The sequence below is a fragment of the Alligator mississippiensis genome, chromosome 7 (assembly GCF_030867095.1).
Source record: "Alligator mississippiensis isolate rAllMis1 chromosome 7, rAllMis1, whole genome shotgun sequence".
Taxonomy (NCBI): domain Eukaryota; kingdom Metazoa; phylum Chordata; order Crocodylia; family Alligatoridae; genus Alligator; species Alligator mississippiensis.
The window spans coordinates 25,988,542-26,001,641 of NC_081830.1; the positions used below are offsets into that span (position 1 = coordinate 25,988,542).

Genomic DNA, 13,100 nt, shown 5'->3' on the forward strand with positions numbered 1-13,100 from the left:
TGATTTTTCAGCGCAGCGCCTGTGGGAAGATCCTGGCCTGTCTGTAGAACTGCAGCATTGCTCGAGGGCCAGGATGGACCCAAATTGGTGTTGCCACCTCTGGTGCAGCCCGTAGATTATTCTGCCAAAGCAGGTTTTGCAGATACTGCTCTGGTGCTGCTGTGACCCCCCCCCCGTAATTTTTATCCTCATGGCTGCTTTAAAAATTAGAATAAACATAAAGCTTCTTCCAGACCCAATGAATAAGTAATCATTCACACTGGCAACCTCTGGGATGACCTTCACACAGAGAGGTCTTACTGCATTATCCATTCTGGCACAGTTCAAGTGGTATAATTTCCTCCAGAGTGAATGCTGTCAGTACGAAGGTGCCATATAGCTGACCCGCTCAGTGAGAGAGGAACAGCATGCACCTATAGAAGGCACTTCTATATTCTGCTATAACTGGCCACATCTACACGTGTGCCCAACTGCACAACAACAACTGCTAATTAAGTGACAGCACAGTCCCAGAGGTGCACTGGTCGTTTCTGACCCTACTGTGCATTAGTTCATTGCTGCAATGCAGTAGCGTCGGCGTCATGGTTTGTGCCTGTAACAGGAGCGACGTCAGGGTCGCCGTGCTCTCCCCTGTCGCCTCCTTTACCGTGCCAAGCTTCTGACCCATACCCTCCTATTCTCGCCCGCCACGACTTTGATTGTATATGTGTTTTTATAGGGAGGCTACCTTTCTTCTAACTTGGCCACAGTTCTCCTGCTTCAGGTGTTCCGTGTATCCAAGCCTTGTGGGCTGTGCATGGCTCCTTCCACCCCAATACCACGCCCTAAGCCTCGCAGATGGAAAAGACGATATTCTGTCTGGGTCTACACGCCCTCTGGCACTCGGGCCCTTCGTGGCCCTGTCTCTCTCCGCGGCCCTCTCACAGGGGCCTTCTTGGCACCGTGGCCCTCTCACAGGGCTCACCGTACTGCTATCCCTCTTCTGGGGTTTCTCAGCCACCCCCCTCTGGAGCTGGGGTCTGTACACCCCGAACACTGTGCCCTCACTGGGGCTGGGGTCCTCACACTACCGTGAGTCCCCTTTGAGGCCTCCTCCATCCCCTTATAGCCTCACCCAAACCACCGGTGTAATCAATAACAAACATAAACAGTAACATAAACACCAGCCTCTTGGCAACAACTTAAATATAAGTCACTAGCTATAACTATGCTCAGACCTACCGGGTTTTCTATCCTACTGCAGTAAGCAACACTGCTCTGGCATTCAGGCTTCTCTCTTTTCTGACAGGGAGCTCCTTCATCCTTAGTTGCTGGTAAGGAACTGACTCTGGCCTCCTGCCTGTGCTTTATATAGGAGCCAGGCCCTGCCCCTTTCTTCAGCTGGCTAGGCAGGTCCGGGTCATTATCCCACTAGTTGCCTCAGCAACCAGCACCTGAGGAGTCTTCCCTGCTCTCTCAGTAGCAGGCACCTTAGTGCCCTGCTACAGTGCCCACCAATGCTACACCACCATAGTGTCTCATATAGACATGCCAGCTGTGTCTGAACTTGGGCTGGTACCAGTTTAACTCTTTTAATCAAAAAATCACTCTTTGCTCTGCAAACGGCATGCTCAGGCTGGTACAAAAATTGCATCTTAATGAAACAAAACTCTGATCCAATTTTCCTCACTGTCAGCTTCTCCAAAGCCGGCAGAGGGCACTGCTTTGCAACCTACCTACTTTCCACTTGTTCCAGCATGAACCATTGGGGTACTGAACAGAAAGCATGATGTTACATGGACTAAGTCTAATCATCAGGCATTACCTGACTGGTTGGCTGAGACAGGTCTGGCAGGACAGTGAAGGGAAGTGGTAGTAATTCACACACTCTCCTTTTCATACGCAGGAACAGCTTTGGCAGAGCGGTGCTGCTCACAAAGACTTTTATGTGTCCTGTGCCCAAAGCAGCCTGTGTGGACAGGCTCAAGTGGGGTCCAGCTCTTCTCCCAGCTAAAGGGGTAGCAAACATGTTCAAGCCTGGGTTGTTCAACAGGTCTGCAGCTTGCTGTTGGTCTTTGCTTCCTATTCTGCAGCAGTGGTGAGAAAAGGCCGGGAGCTGATGGGTTGCAGGTGGACCCGAAACTTCAGAAAGCAATTTAGTGCAAGGCAGTGGGGGTAAATTTGCATCTTTCTTCAAGAAGCCTGATGCAACCCCCCTCCCCCACCCCCCAGGAGAATTGGGGCCGAGCTTAGATCTTGCTTCCAAAGCCTGAAAGCTGGATAGTTTCTTGGGGTTTCTAGCCTGAAACCTGTTGAGAGTGCAGGTCTTAAGCACAGCTCTGTTTCTTCTATGAATGCCAATGACTCTCCATACTACTCAGGTGATATAAAGGGGTTTTAAAATGGACACAAGTGGTTGTTTTCCTAAGGGAGCTCTCTATGTAGCTATGCTTCCAGTCCCAAATGCAGGTGGGATAGCAGTGCCTGGCTGGTGGTATGCAATAGGTGGGCATGGGCTGGCCGCAGCTGCCCCCCACACTGCAGCAACTCTCCAATTCACACAGTCCTCAAGGGGCCATAGGAAATGGAGCAAGAGTTAGAGCAGCTTTGAGTTATGCCGAGGGAGCTGAACTGGCCCCCTAACTGTGTCAGGAGACGGGGAGCTGAAGGGACTCACAGCCACTGTTAACTTCTTTGCTATCTGTTTTCTGCCTTGCTCCAAACACTTCCCCTCCCAAAGAAAAGAGATAACTCCTAACCTGATTAGAGAAGAGCTGCTGGGCTCTAGGTATTTGCTATGGGCCTACCTCTAAGCCCAGTCTGTGTCTCTAAGCTTTGTTAGCCTAGTCACATTGTGGGAGGTTGTAAGTGTGCCATGAAAAAACAAGACACTTTCTTTCAAGCATGCACTTGAATTCTGCACTGACACCAGTGCGGCTAACAGTCCTAACACAGGCAAGGCCTCAGGGGCTGAAAACAGACCATCTCGAGCAGCACAGCACCTCTGTTTGTTTCAGGGAAGTTTCTAACACAAGTTACTAGCTTTTTATAGAGCTGATGCGGGGGACTCGCTGTATGATTGCTGAGACAGTGGTGTTAGATTTTCCTTCAAGTGAAGAGGATTTAGAGAACAAATCCCTGAGAGGCACGAAGGGAAAGTGACGGAACATCCCAAGGATAGACTGTCCTCTCCCATCTACACAGAATATCACCCCTGGGATTTATATGAAGCACAACAGGTGCCAGTGGAGGACTTAGGGAATGCAGGCAGCACTACAGACCCCCATGAAGTGAAATAAAACCTGCTTGACTCAAAGGGCTTCCAGTCACCTGGAACACAACGCAGGCAGCAGGAGTTTATATTAGTGGAACATAAAATCCCAGCAATTAAGGAAGGCTCCTAAGGAAATGAATAGCCTGAGAGAGTTTTCTACTGAATTCCCTCCTAATTAGTGTTAATAGTTAAGTGTTGGCAGTGTGTTCTGTTCTGTGCAACACACACACAGTTCCTCATCTGGAAAAGCAAAACTCTGGCAGATTGAGCAAGTCTCTAAACTGACTGGCAGGGGTTGGTGTGTGTGAGAACCAGGTGTAAGGCCAGCTGACAATTTCTTGCAGGCTTGATATGAGCCTTGTATGCCCCTGCCTCAAATTTTCCTGTGCGCGCTGCATCAGCTAACTCTGAGGACTTCTCATTTGCTTTGGGTAACTCCGACTGATGTCACAACTAACAGCTATGTCAACGTCACAAACTGGACCTTGGGGTCCCAAAGACCTGAGACTTTTGGTTGGGTGGTAAGACTATGCCTCAACGGGTGCAGAGTTCTTTCAAAAAGCTTCCTTCACGTGGTCTGTGAAACTTGGTTGCCTGGAAGGGCTAGGTCTTTAAAGCTAGGGACAGAAATTACACATGAACTGTTCGAGTCATCAGAAACTGGTTTAAACCTGTAACAGAACAGAAGTTCAGTGCACATAAACCAATTTCAAAATGGCTGAAACAGGTTTAAGATAAACCTGGTTCAATGTGGTGTCAGATTTAACTGATTTGGGTCAAACCGGTTTATGAAACTTCTGTCCCAGACCCCTTCCTGGTTCAAGTTAAATCATAGTCCCCTCATATCCCAGCATGCTTTCCAGCCCTGGGCTGGGCTATGCTGTCTGCTCCAGCAGAGAAGAGTTGTGGGAAAGAAGTGGGGGGTGGGAGGCAAGGCCCCTCAGGCAAACTCAGCTGGGGCCAGAGGGGGGTTAAACTTCCCTTCCCCCAAGTACAGAGCTTCCCTGCCCTGCTAAAAACATACTGCTGGCTGCAACTGTGAACTACAAATCCCAGAGGCACTTGGAAGCAGGAAGAGGAAATGATGGGCAACCCTGCAGAGTCTTGCTGTGATTCTGGACTGCAAATCCTAGAGACCTCAGAGGCAGCAGGCAGAGGAAGTGAATGTCTGTCCAGTTGTTTCTCAGTTTAATCTATGGTTACCATATCTCAAGGTCCAAAAACAGAGGAGACCTGGGAGGGGGGGGGGGGGGGGCAGGGGAAATATGGTGGTAGAAGGAGCAAGTGACATGCTGGTGTCCTGCCCCTGCCCATTCTGTTGCCCCTCACTGACAAGCCCCAGCCCCCCACCCCAGCCCTGCTGGTGCCCCTCACTCCCAACCTGCAGCCCTCTGGCGCTGCCAGTGCCCCACAAACCCAACCCACAGTCACCCCCCTGTGCCCCTCACTCCTGACCCACAGCCCCTGCCCCCCAGCCCTGCCAGTGCCCCTCACTCCCAACCCGCAGCCCTCTCTCCCGCCAGCTGTGCCGGTTCCCCTCGCTCCTGACCCTCTGTGCTCCCTGCTGCCTCTGATCGCCCTCCCTCTGCTTCCACCAGCGGAGCAAAGCAAAATCATGAATTCAGCTCCCAATCATGCATTCTGGAAACTGCAGTTCTACCTAGCAGCAGCCATGTTGAAAACAGACTGGGGAGGAAATCCTGGACATTTGCTCACATTTTAAAAAGCTGCCTGGATGCAGCACAGGGGGACAAAAAAGAGGACATGTCCGACAAAACCCGGACGTATGGTAACCCTATTTAATCTCTGCAGCTAAAACTAACCTGCAAAGACTGAATCGACTCAGCCTTGGGCTTTTTGACTGTCTGTACTTAACCTGAGAGGAACAGACTTGGCCCTGTGCCTTTGGCAATCATGTAACAACTCTTGTGCCAGTTGTACTCTCTGGATAATGCTTTGACCTTGTTAAACACTCTTTGTCTGGGATGGCAAACTCTTCAACTAGGCTAAATCCTCAGTGGGGTTGGATGGAGAGAGCCAAAAGGTGCTTTTGTTCTTCTGGATCTTTACAACCCCCAGCCAGGTGGTGGTTAATCTAACATCCCCACTTCCAGGAGCATGAACCAGTACAATGGGGTCTAAGCCTCAGCTGGAGCCTCTTGATACCACTATAATGCAGCTTGTTCCAGTGAGAGGTGTCCAGTTTTGGGCTCCACAATTCAAAAAGGATGTGGAGAAGCTTGAGAGAGTCCAGAGAAGAGCCACGCGCATGATCAGAGGTCAGGGAAGCAGACCCTACGATGACAGGCTGAGAGCCCTGGGGCTCTTTAGCCTGGAAAAGCGCAGGCTCAGGGGTGATCTGATGGCCGCCTATAAGTTTATCAGGGGTGACCACCAGTATCTGGGGGAACGTTTGTTCACCAGAGCGCCCCTAAGGATGACGACTAGGTCGAATGGTCATAAACTATGAGAAGACCGTTTCAGGCTGGACATAAGGAAGAATTTCTTTACTGTCTGAGCCCCCAAGGTCTGGAACAGCCTGCCACCGGAGGTGGTTCAAGCGCCTACATTGAACACCTTCGAGAGCAAACTGGATGCTTATCTTGCTGGGATCCTACGACCCCAGCTGACTTCCTGCCCTTTGGGCAGGGGGCTGGACTCGATGATCTTCCGAGGTCCCTTCCAGCCCTAACGTCTATGAAATCTATGAGGCAGAGCTGGGAGAAGAAGGCAGGGCTCTCAGTACAGCATAAGGTTGCCCACAATGGGAACACCTGCGAAAAGCCTTATGGCTGGTGGCGTGGGCTTAGGACGCAAGAAACTCAGACCCTAGTCATAGATTAGCTGTGGATGTCCAAGTCCCTGCAAAACGGGGACCTAATGACACCTTTTCCGGAGCTGCCTCTTACTACATGGATGTACAGCACCCAGTACAATGGGGTCTAAGTCTCAGCTGGAGCCTCTTGATCCCACTGTAATGCAGATTATGATAAATGCTGTGCTTGCTCGTATGAAGGAGCACACAAGACACCAGGCAGCAAAGAGTCAGGCTATAAATATTATTATTGCTGTAATTATTATGGCCTTGTATACATAGTGCTTCAGGTGTGCTGTAGCTGTCAGCCTTATATATCTCCAGTAATGGCAACTCCTCAAGCCTCCCTTGTCAGCTCTGATTTTCCATGATAAAAAACCCCAAATCAAATACCAAAATGTATATTTATAAATTATTTTATAATAGTGATTGAGGCACTGGTAGGCTTCCAAATTGCTTTAAAATTGTGAATACAGTAAAAGCTTTGTTATCCGGCATAAGTGGGATAAGAGGAGTGCCAGTTATCAAAACATTCCAGTTATCTGAGCGTTATACTGGCCCCAGCCTGGAGCTGCAGCCCGCTCTGCCTGGACCTAGCGCAGCTGGGCAGTGTAGGGCAGGGCAGGGCCGGGCAGGGAAGCTTTTTGCTGCTGCAAACCCAATTTCATCCTGACGAGGCATCCCCTGCCCACCCAGCAGCAGCGGGGATGGCAGCGCAGGGTGCTGCAGGGTGGGCAGGGGGAACTTTGCTAGTGCAGCGTGAAGCTGGCAATGACAAGGAGCTTCCCCACCCAACTCCATCGCATCTGGACAAGAAATTGAAGGCCTTATTTACAGAAGGCCATGGCAGTGTTGTGCATCATGCCACACTTGTGCAAACTGGGTCAACACAAGGGGTTTGCCTTAGAAGCTACTGCCCAGCTAAGGCATAACCCTTCTCTCTTCATTTCCATCCATCCCTGCCTGACAGTGCCCATTAGTAGAGGAACTGCATGTAAAGAGCAAAGCCACTGGAGAATTTTTACCGCTAGTGCTGCTGCTGCATTAGATACTGGTGCTTCTGCAAGAAGGCAGGAGAAACAATGACTATCTGGAGAAACGTAAAGGATTGTAAAAAGGTCATTAGTCAAGGAGGGCAGAGCTGGCAATACAATAATGAGCTTAGGAGGTAGCAAAGAAAATTCAAGTTTAATATTAAAGAGGAACTTGGTCTTATTCGGCAGCAGAGCAATCTGATAAGGGAGGCTTGAGGAGCTGCCATTACTGGAGATATATAAGGCATACCTGAAGCAATATGTATACAAGGCCATAATAATTATAGCAATAATAATAATTATAGCCTGACTCTTTGCTGCCTGGTGTCTTGTGTGCTCCTTCATACGAGCAAGCACAGCATTTATCATAATCTGCATTACGGTGGGATCAAGAGGCTCCAGCTGAGACTTGGACCCCATTGTACTGGGTGCTGCACATCCATGTAGTAAGAGGCAGCTCTGGAAAAGGTGTCATTAGGTCCCCATTTTGCAGGGGCTTGGACATCCACAGCTAATCTATGACTAGGGTCTGAGTTTCTTGAGTCCTAAGCCTATACCACCAGCCATAAGGCTTTTCACTTCCAATAAGGAAAGCAGAGTCTTTGGAGTGGGTAGGACAATGAGTAGTGATCCGGATTTTCCATTTCCAATAGAAAAATAGAAACAAACATGTATTTCCCCTTTTACCTGAGAAAAACATGGATTTTTCATGTTAATGGAGAAACGTGTGGATTTTGCAGTTTTTTTGCTGGCAGAGTTCCATCCTGCAAGGGACTTAGGGGAACGGTGGACCAGGGGTGCACCCGTGCCCCCAGATGTGTGTGTGGGGTGGAGGTAGGGGTGGGTGGGGGTAGCCCACTGTGGGCTCAGGCTCCCCACCCTGCTGCTCTCCCTCGGGGCCTCCGCAGCCCAGCAGGCAGGACCTGGCACAGCTGGGCAGGGCAGGGCACAGAAGCTCTTTGCTGCTGCTAGCCCCATTCCATCCTGACAAGGCACCCCTGGCCCACCCAGCGGCAGCACCAGGGATGGCAGTGCAGGGTTGTACTCCTTGCTGCTGCAGTGTAGGCAGGGGGAACTTTGCTAGTGCAGCACGGAGCTGGCAGTGACAAGGAGCTTCCCCAACCAGCTCCGCTCTGCCTTGCCAGCTCCCACCCACTGAGCTGCAGTGGCCCCAGGGGAGGGAAGCAGGGCAGGATGCCTGAGCCTGCAGTGGGCAGCTTGCCTCTGCCCTACGCACAAATATAGGGAGCACAGGTCCCCCTGCCCGGCCCCAGGACTGCGTGCAGTTGCAGGGAGCCAACCTCACCCTGCAGCCGAGCTGGTAGCAGGCAGCCCACACCCCGCCTCTGGCCATGTCCCTGTGGGATGTGGGGAGCTGGGCTCCATGCTCCACTACATTGCAGCAGCCCGTCTGCAGAAGGTGGGGCTTGGGCACTGCTGCGGGGGGGCAGGGGGCTGCAGACCTGGGTTTCCTCGCCATGCAGCTCTGTCAGCCGGGTGGTGGGGAGGGACACCAGCAGGGCTGGGGGGAGAGAGGGGCAGCAGCAGGGCTGGGGAGGGGGAGTGAGGGGCCTGGACCTATGTTCTGTGAGCTAGGGAGGCAGGGGGGAGCTCTGATTTTCCATGATAAAACCCCCAAATCAAATACCAAAATATACATATATAGATATTTATTTTGTTATAGTGATTGAGGCACTGGTAGGCTTCCAAATTGCTTTAAAATTGTAAATACAGTAAAAGCTTTGTTATCCGGCATGAGAAGGTTAAGAGGAGTGCCAGTCATCTACAAATTCCGGTTATCTGAGAGTTATACCGGCCCCGGCCCACAGCTGCAGCCTGCCCTGCCCTGCGCAGATCCCTTTCATTCCTCTGAAAGAGCTTGCCTTAGGGGCCATCTGAATGACGTGTGGAGCCTTTAATAAAAATAGAGCCATCAGCATCACAGGCATTTGTGCTTGTCTGGTGGCTGTGTGTGGGGGATGTTCTTTGCTGAGGGGGCGTTTGGAGCCTGCTGACTCCTGGTTTGACACTTAATAAAGGGTGGGTTGTGTGGCTTTGCAGAACAAAACTTCTGCTCAGCAGAACAGGCCCTACTAGGGCCTGCAGATGGCAACAGACTGGTGAATGAAGCTTTGTGCTTGGAACATGCCTGCCTAGCATCCTAACCCCTTGAGTGGCTCATTCCCCTCATGGGATACGAAGGAATTGGCTCTAGGAACAGAAGTGAGGCCATTAACTAGCAGTTGTTACTAGAATTTATTATGGGGCCTGAACAGCAGCTGTGCATTGGCAACAACATGCTAAGTAGAAGAGTTTCATGTAGGTTTAACTGCCAAGCTATTAATCACAAGCCCCCTATATTGATCCCGATATTAGGATTCTCTCCGACAAGAGTTCTTCGAAGAGAGCAGAGCTAGGCACTTCTAAACAGGCTGGTCCAAAGCCCAACTCTCATCCTAATTATTGCAAACCCAGAGACTTAAAGCCTGATCCCCCACTGTTGCGCATCCCAAAACATTAGTTAGATGGGTACAAAATGTGAATATGAAAAGTAACCAAGTCAACAGGGCAGTTGCACTCACTCTGCCCAACTGCAAGTGACCATAAGACGTGAAACTCAAAGGAACCTGACTTCTGGTCTACAAGGACAGAGTGGGATTTTCTTTGACAGTGTTTTAGATAGGGAAGTAGGGCAAGCTACAGCTGGCTCCCACCAATCTTCCTTCGAGCTGCAGCACCACTTGCCCACAGCAGTAACCACTAACCACTTCTAGAACAAAATGCAAATCTCATTAGCTTCCCAGCCCTAATTTATTCACCCAAAGATGTGCACACATCCCACGCCCTGCCACTCACAAATGCACTCATGTGAAGCAGCCAGAAGCAGGATGACACTCAGCAACATCACACACTTAGTGTTCCCATCCATGTATGTGTAGTGATATAGCGTGTGTGAGCACACACACACACACACACACACACACACACAGTCATATACTATGCTCCTGCATATGCAGACATGCTCATTTCTCTCCAGCGGAAAGAGGGTTGCCTGTACCGCAGGAACAGGAGTGTAGTGTAGAGAGACACCAAATTCGTTTTAAAACCAATGATCTTGGGTGCTTGTAGCCACCGCAGCATGGAAATCAGCACTGGCTAATTTGCCTACATTGATGCATCTGCTCGTTAATACATACACAAATGAATCACGCTGTTTGTTCTACAGGTTGGGGAGTAAGAGGAAGTGTGTCACTGGTATGTCTACTTCTTAATAGGAAGCCCTCTGATTCAGTGGTAATGGCGGGTGCTAGTGGATAGAAAAAGAATCCGAGTAGTCCCTAAAAATGTATTCAATTCTCATTTAATCTTGCATCCTTCGAGATGCTTATTTTTAGCCCACTCCTTCCAGCCAACTGCTCCATCTATTGCCATAAGGGACACCAAGCACATTCTCCTAACAGAAAAACGGCTTTGGAGATGTAACTTCTGATTTAGAGGACTGTCTGATCATCACCATCACACCAGGTTCACAGTGGTATAACTCTGTTACCTCTGTTGACATGTAGTTCTCACCAGTGAACCGAGAGCAGTATTACACCCAGAGTGTGAAATGGTTTGACATAAAGGGTGATTAGTGTAGCTAAATTCCATGGTATATAAACACACCTTTTATCACTGCTGCACATAATGATAAATGCACTCCAGCCTGCCACCCTAGGCATGTGACACAGTTTATTTAAGCACCATTGGGGTGCACCCAGAGGCAAAAACAAGTGGTAGCATTGCATATCCCTTTCTGGAAATGCGATACCTAAGTGCAGCCACATGTCCCAGTTGGAATCAAGGTCCCCTTGTGCTAGGCACTGAATACTTGCACAGTAAAGCTATATCTACCCGGTACAGTGCAGTGCCATGGAGAGATACCCGACCTAGCTCTGAATGAGCTACCTTGTGTGCCAGAAACAGCATAGCTGCATGAGCATATCATGGCACCTGGACTAATGGTCTCTGCTGAGAAGCAGGATCTGTATAGTTGGCTTGGCTGTATCCATGATGTGCTGCATAACACTGGGAACATGTGCTTTAAGAGAGAACCTTTGCCCCGGGGTGCTGATGATGGCCTTTTGTGGGTAATTATTTGTTGCAGGAATTGTTCAAAAGGCACGTGGGCTCTTTGTACTCCTTAGCTGCCATCAAATAGGCTCTTATACCTTGCATTTTCAAAGCCAGAAAGGATAACTCTCCCATTACTGCTGTGTTTTCCTTGGATGGGTGTGCATGCACAACAACAGTCCCATACAGAGCTCATTATTTTCTTCTCTCATTTGTGAGGCAATAACTCCCACGCAGGAAAAAGGAAGCATTTTTTTTTTTTTTTTAAAACAGATACTGCAGCCACTTCCTTTAAAAGCCCTTCAGCCAGCTTGCTGTGTGCAGGCAGAAAGGCAGAGCAGCTTCTGCTCGTCTCATTACAATTGTTTTTTGAGTTCTGCTCCCTACATCTGCAGGGACATGTTCCTGGCTGTTTTTCCTTACGGGAAGGTCCTAGAAGCACTCGGGCTTTGAGCTCCACTGCAGCCTCAGCTGTCTGCTCCAGGGCCCTGCCCACAGCCATCTTATGTCCCTCTGTCAGTCTGTGTCTTTCCTCCTCTCTCAAGCCCGCTCCAAGAGTGTGATGACTGGCGATCCCATGGCATCCTGCCACAGACCGGCCTCCAACAACCCACTGGAGCGGCCCCTGAAGATTGGCTGGCTGAAGAAGCAGCGCTCCATTGTCAAGAACTGGCAGCAGAGGTACTTTGTGCTGAGGGGCCAGCAATTGCTCTACTACAAGGATGAGGAGGACGTCAAGCCCCAGGTACAGTGAGCGAGCACATTGCTTCCTAGGCCAGTCCTACGGTCCCTTGAGACTCCCCACTGTTGTGCCCCAACTCCTAGGAAACCAGATAAGGATACGGCCAGGAAAGGTTCAGAAAGGAGAGGAATACTGGGGGCATTTTGGTAAAGAGGCAGCAGTAGAAGAATTAACCGTGGCTTTATGGTTCTATGGCTCAGCCAGTGGCTTTAGTGCCTCAGTGGTCTCATGGTGAAGCCGGTCCATACAGCATCAAGAAAAGGAGGGACTTTGGGCAGGGTATGGAGATAGCTCTAAGGCTGGGGGGAGCTCCGGAGCAGTGTCTGTTTGAGAATTCACTAAGCAAGTGCCGGAGACTGCCATCCTGGACCAACCATAAGCAAGAGACCCATCATTTCAGTAGGATGAGCATAGCTTGCAAAGGGGCCTGGAAGTGAGGACAAGCACTTTGTGATTGAGGTGGCAGAGAAAAGAGAGAGCAGAAATGGGGCTTGGAAGGAAAGGGAAAGGCAAAACAACAGGTTAGGAAAAGGACATTGATGACAGTTTTCTGAACAGATGCAGGGCAGGCAGAATCAAGTTGGTCAAAGCTAGAGACTAGGATGCTGTTGTCATTGAGATATGGGATGATGAGAGTTTTAGGTCCCGTTTGACTAGGAAAGGTTTTATTTTAGGGGGATAATTTCAGAAGACTCTGAAAGTGTTGGACATGCCATAAACATGAGGAGCTAGAGAGAGAGAGCCAAGCTGAATGCAATGCCCAGATTATAGGTCTGAGAGGGGCAGAATGGTATTTTGACCATCATGATCAAAAAAAGGGAGTGAGTGGAGGGACTGAGAAGGGAAGGTTAAGAGCTGTGTCATGGTGAAATTGAGTGACACCTAGACCTAAGCAGAAGCCCTCACTAAAGCCCAGCCCCAGCTCCAGCCCTGGGGTGCTTCTGCTGCAGGGTTTAAGCTCAGGCTGAGCGGCTATGCAAGACCTGTTCTCTTTGAAACCAGGGCTGGGGGTGGGCAGCAATATGGAACAAATTATGCAGCTGCATTTTCAAGCAAGGCTCCATCTTTGGAGGAAAGTTCTGGATCTAATCCCAGAGTCTAGAGCTGTGGGCATAGTGTGGGAAGCTGCCTTCCTAGCTGAGG

General features: G+C 49.9%; 1 protein-coding gene across 1 annotated transcript in view; it reads left to right on the forward strand.

Moving 5' to 3' along the window:
- ARHGAP25 (Rho GTPase activating protein 25) overlaps nucleotides 1-13,100 on the forward strand; it is a 41,479-nt gene that overhangs the window by 4,854 nt on the left and 23,525 nt on the right. The window contains exon 2 of the mRNA XM_006267173.4: nucleotides 11,761-11,960. Within this exon, the coding sequence (XP_006267235.3) occupies nucleotides 11,761-11,960 (200 nt within the window). The remainder of the gene's footprint in view (nucleotides 1-11,760; nucleotides 11,961-13,100) is intronic.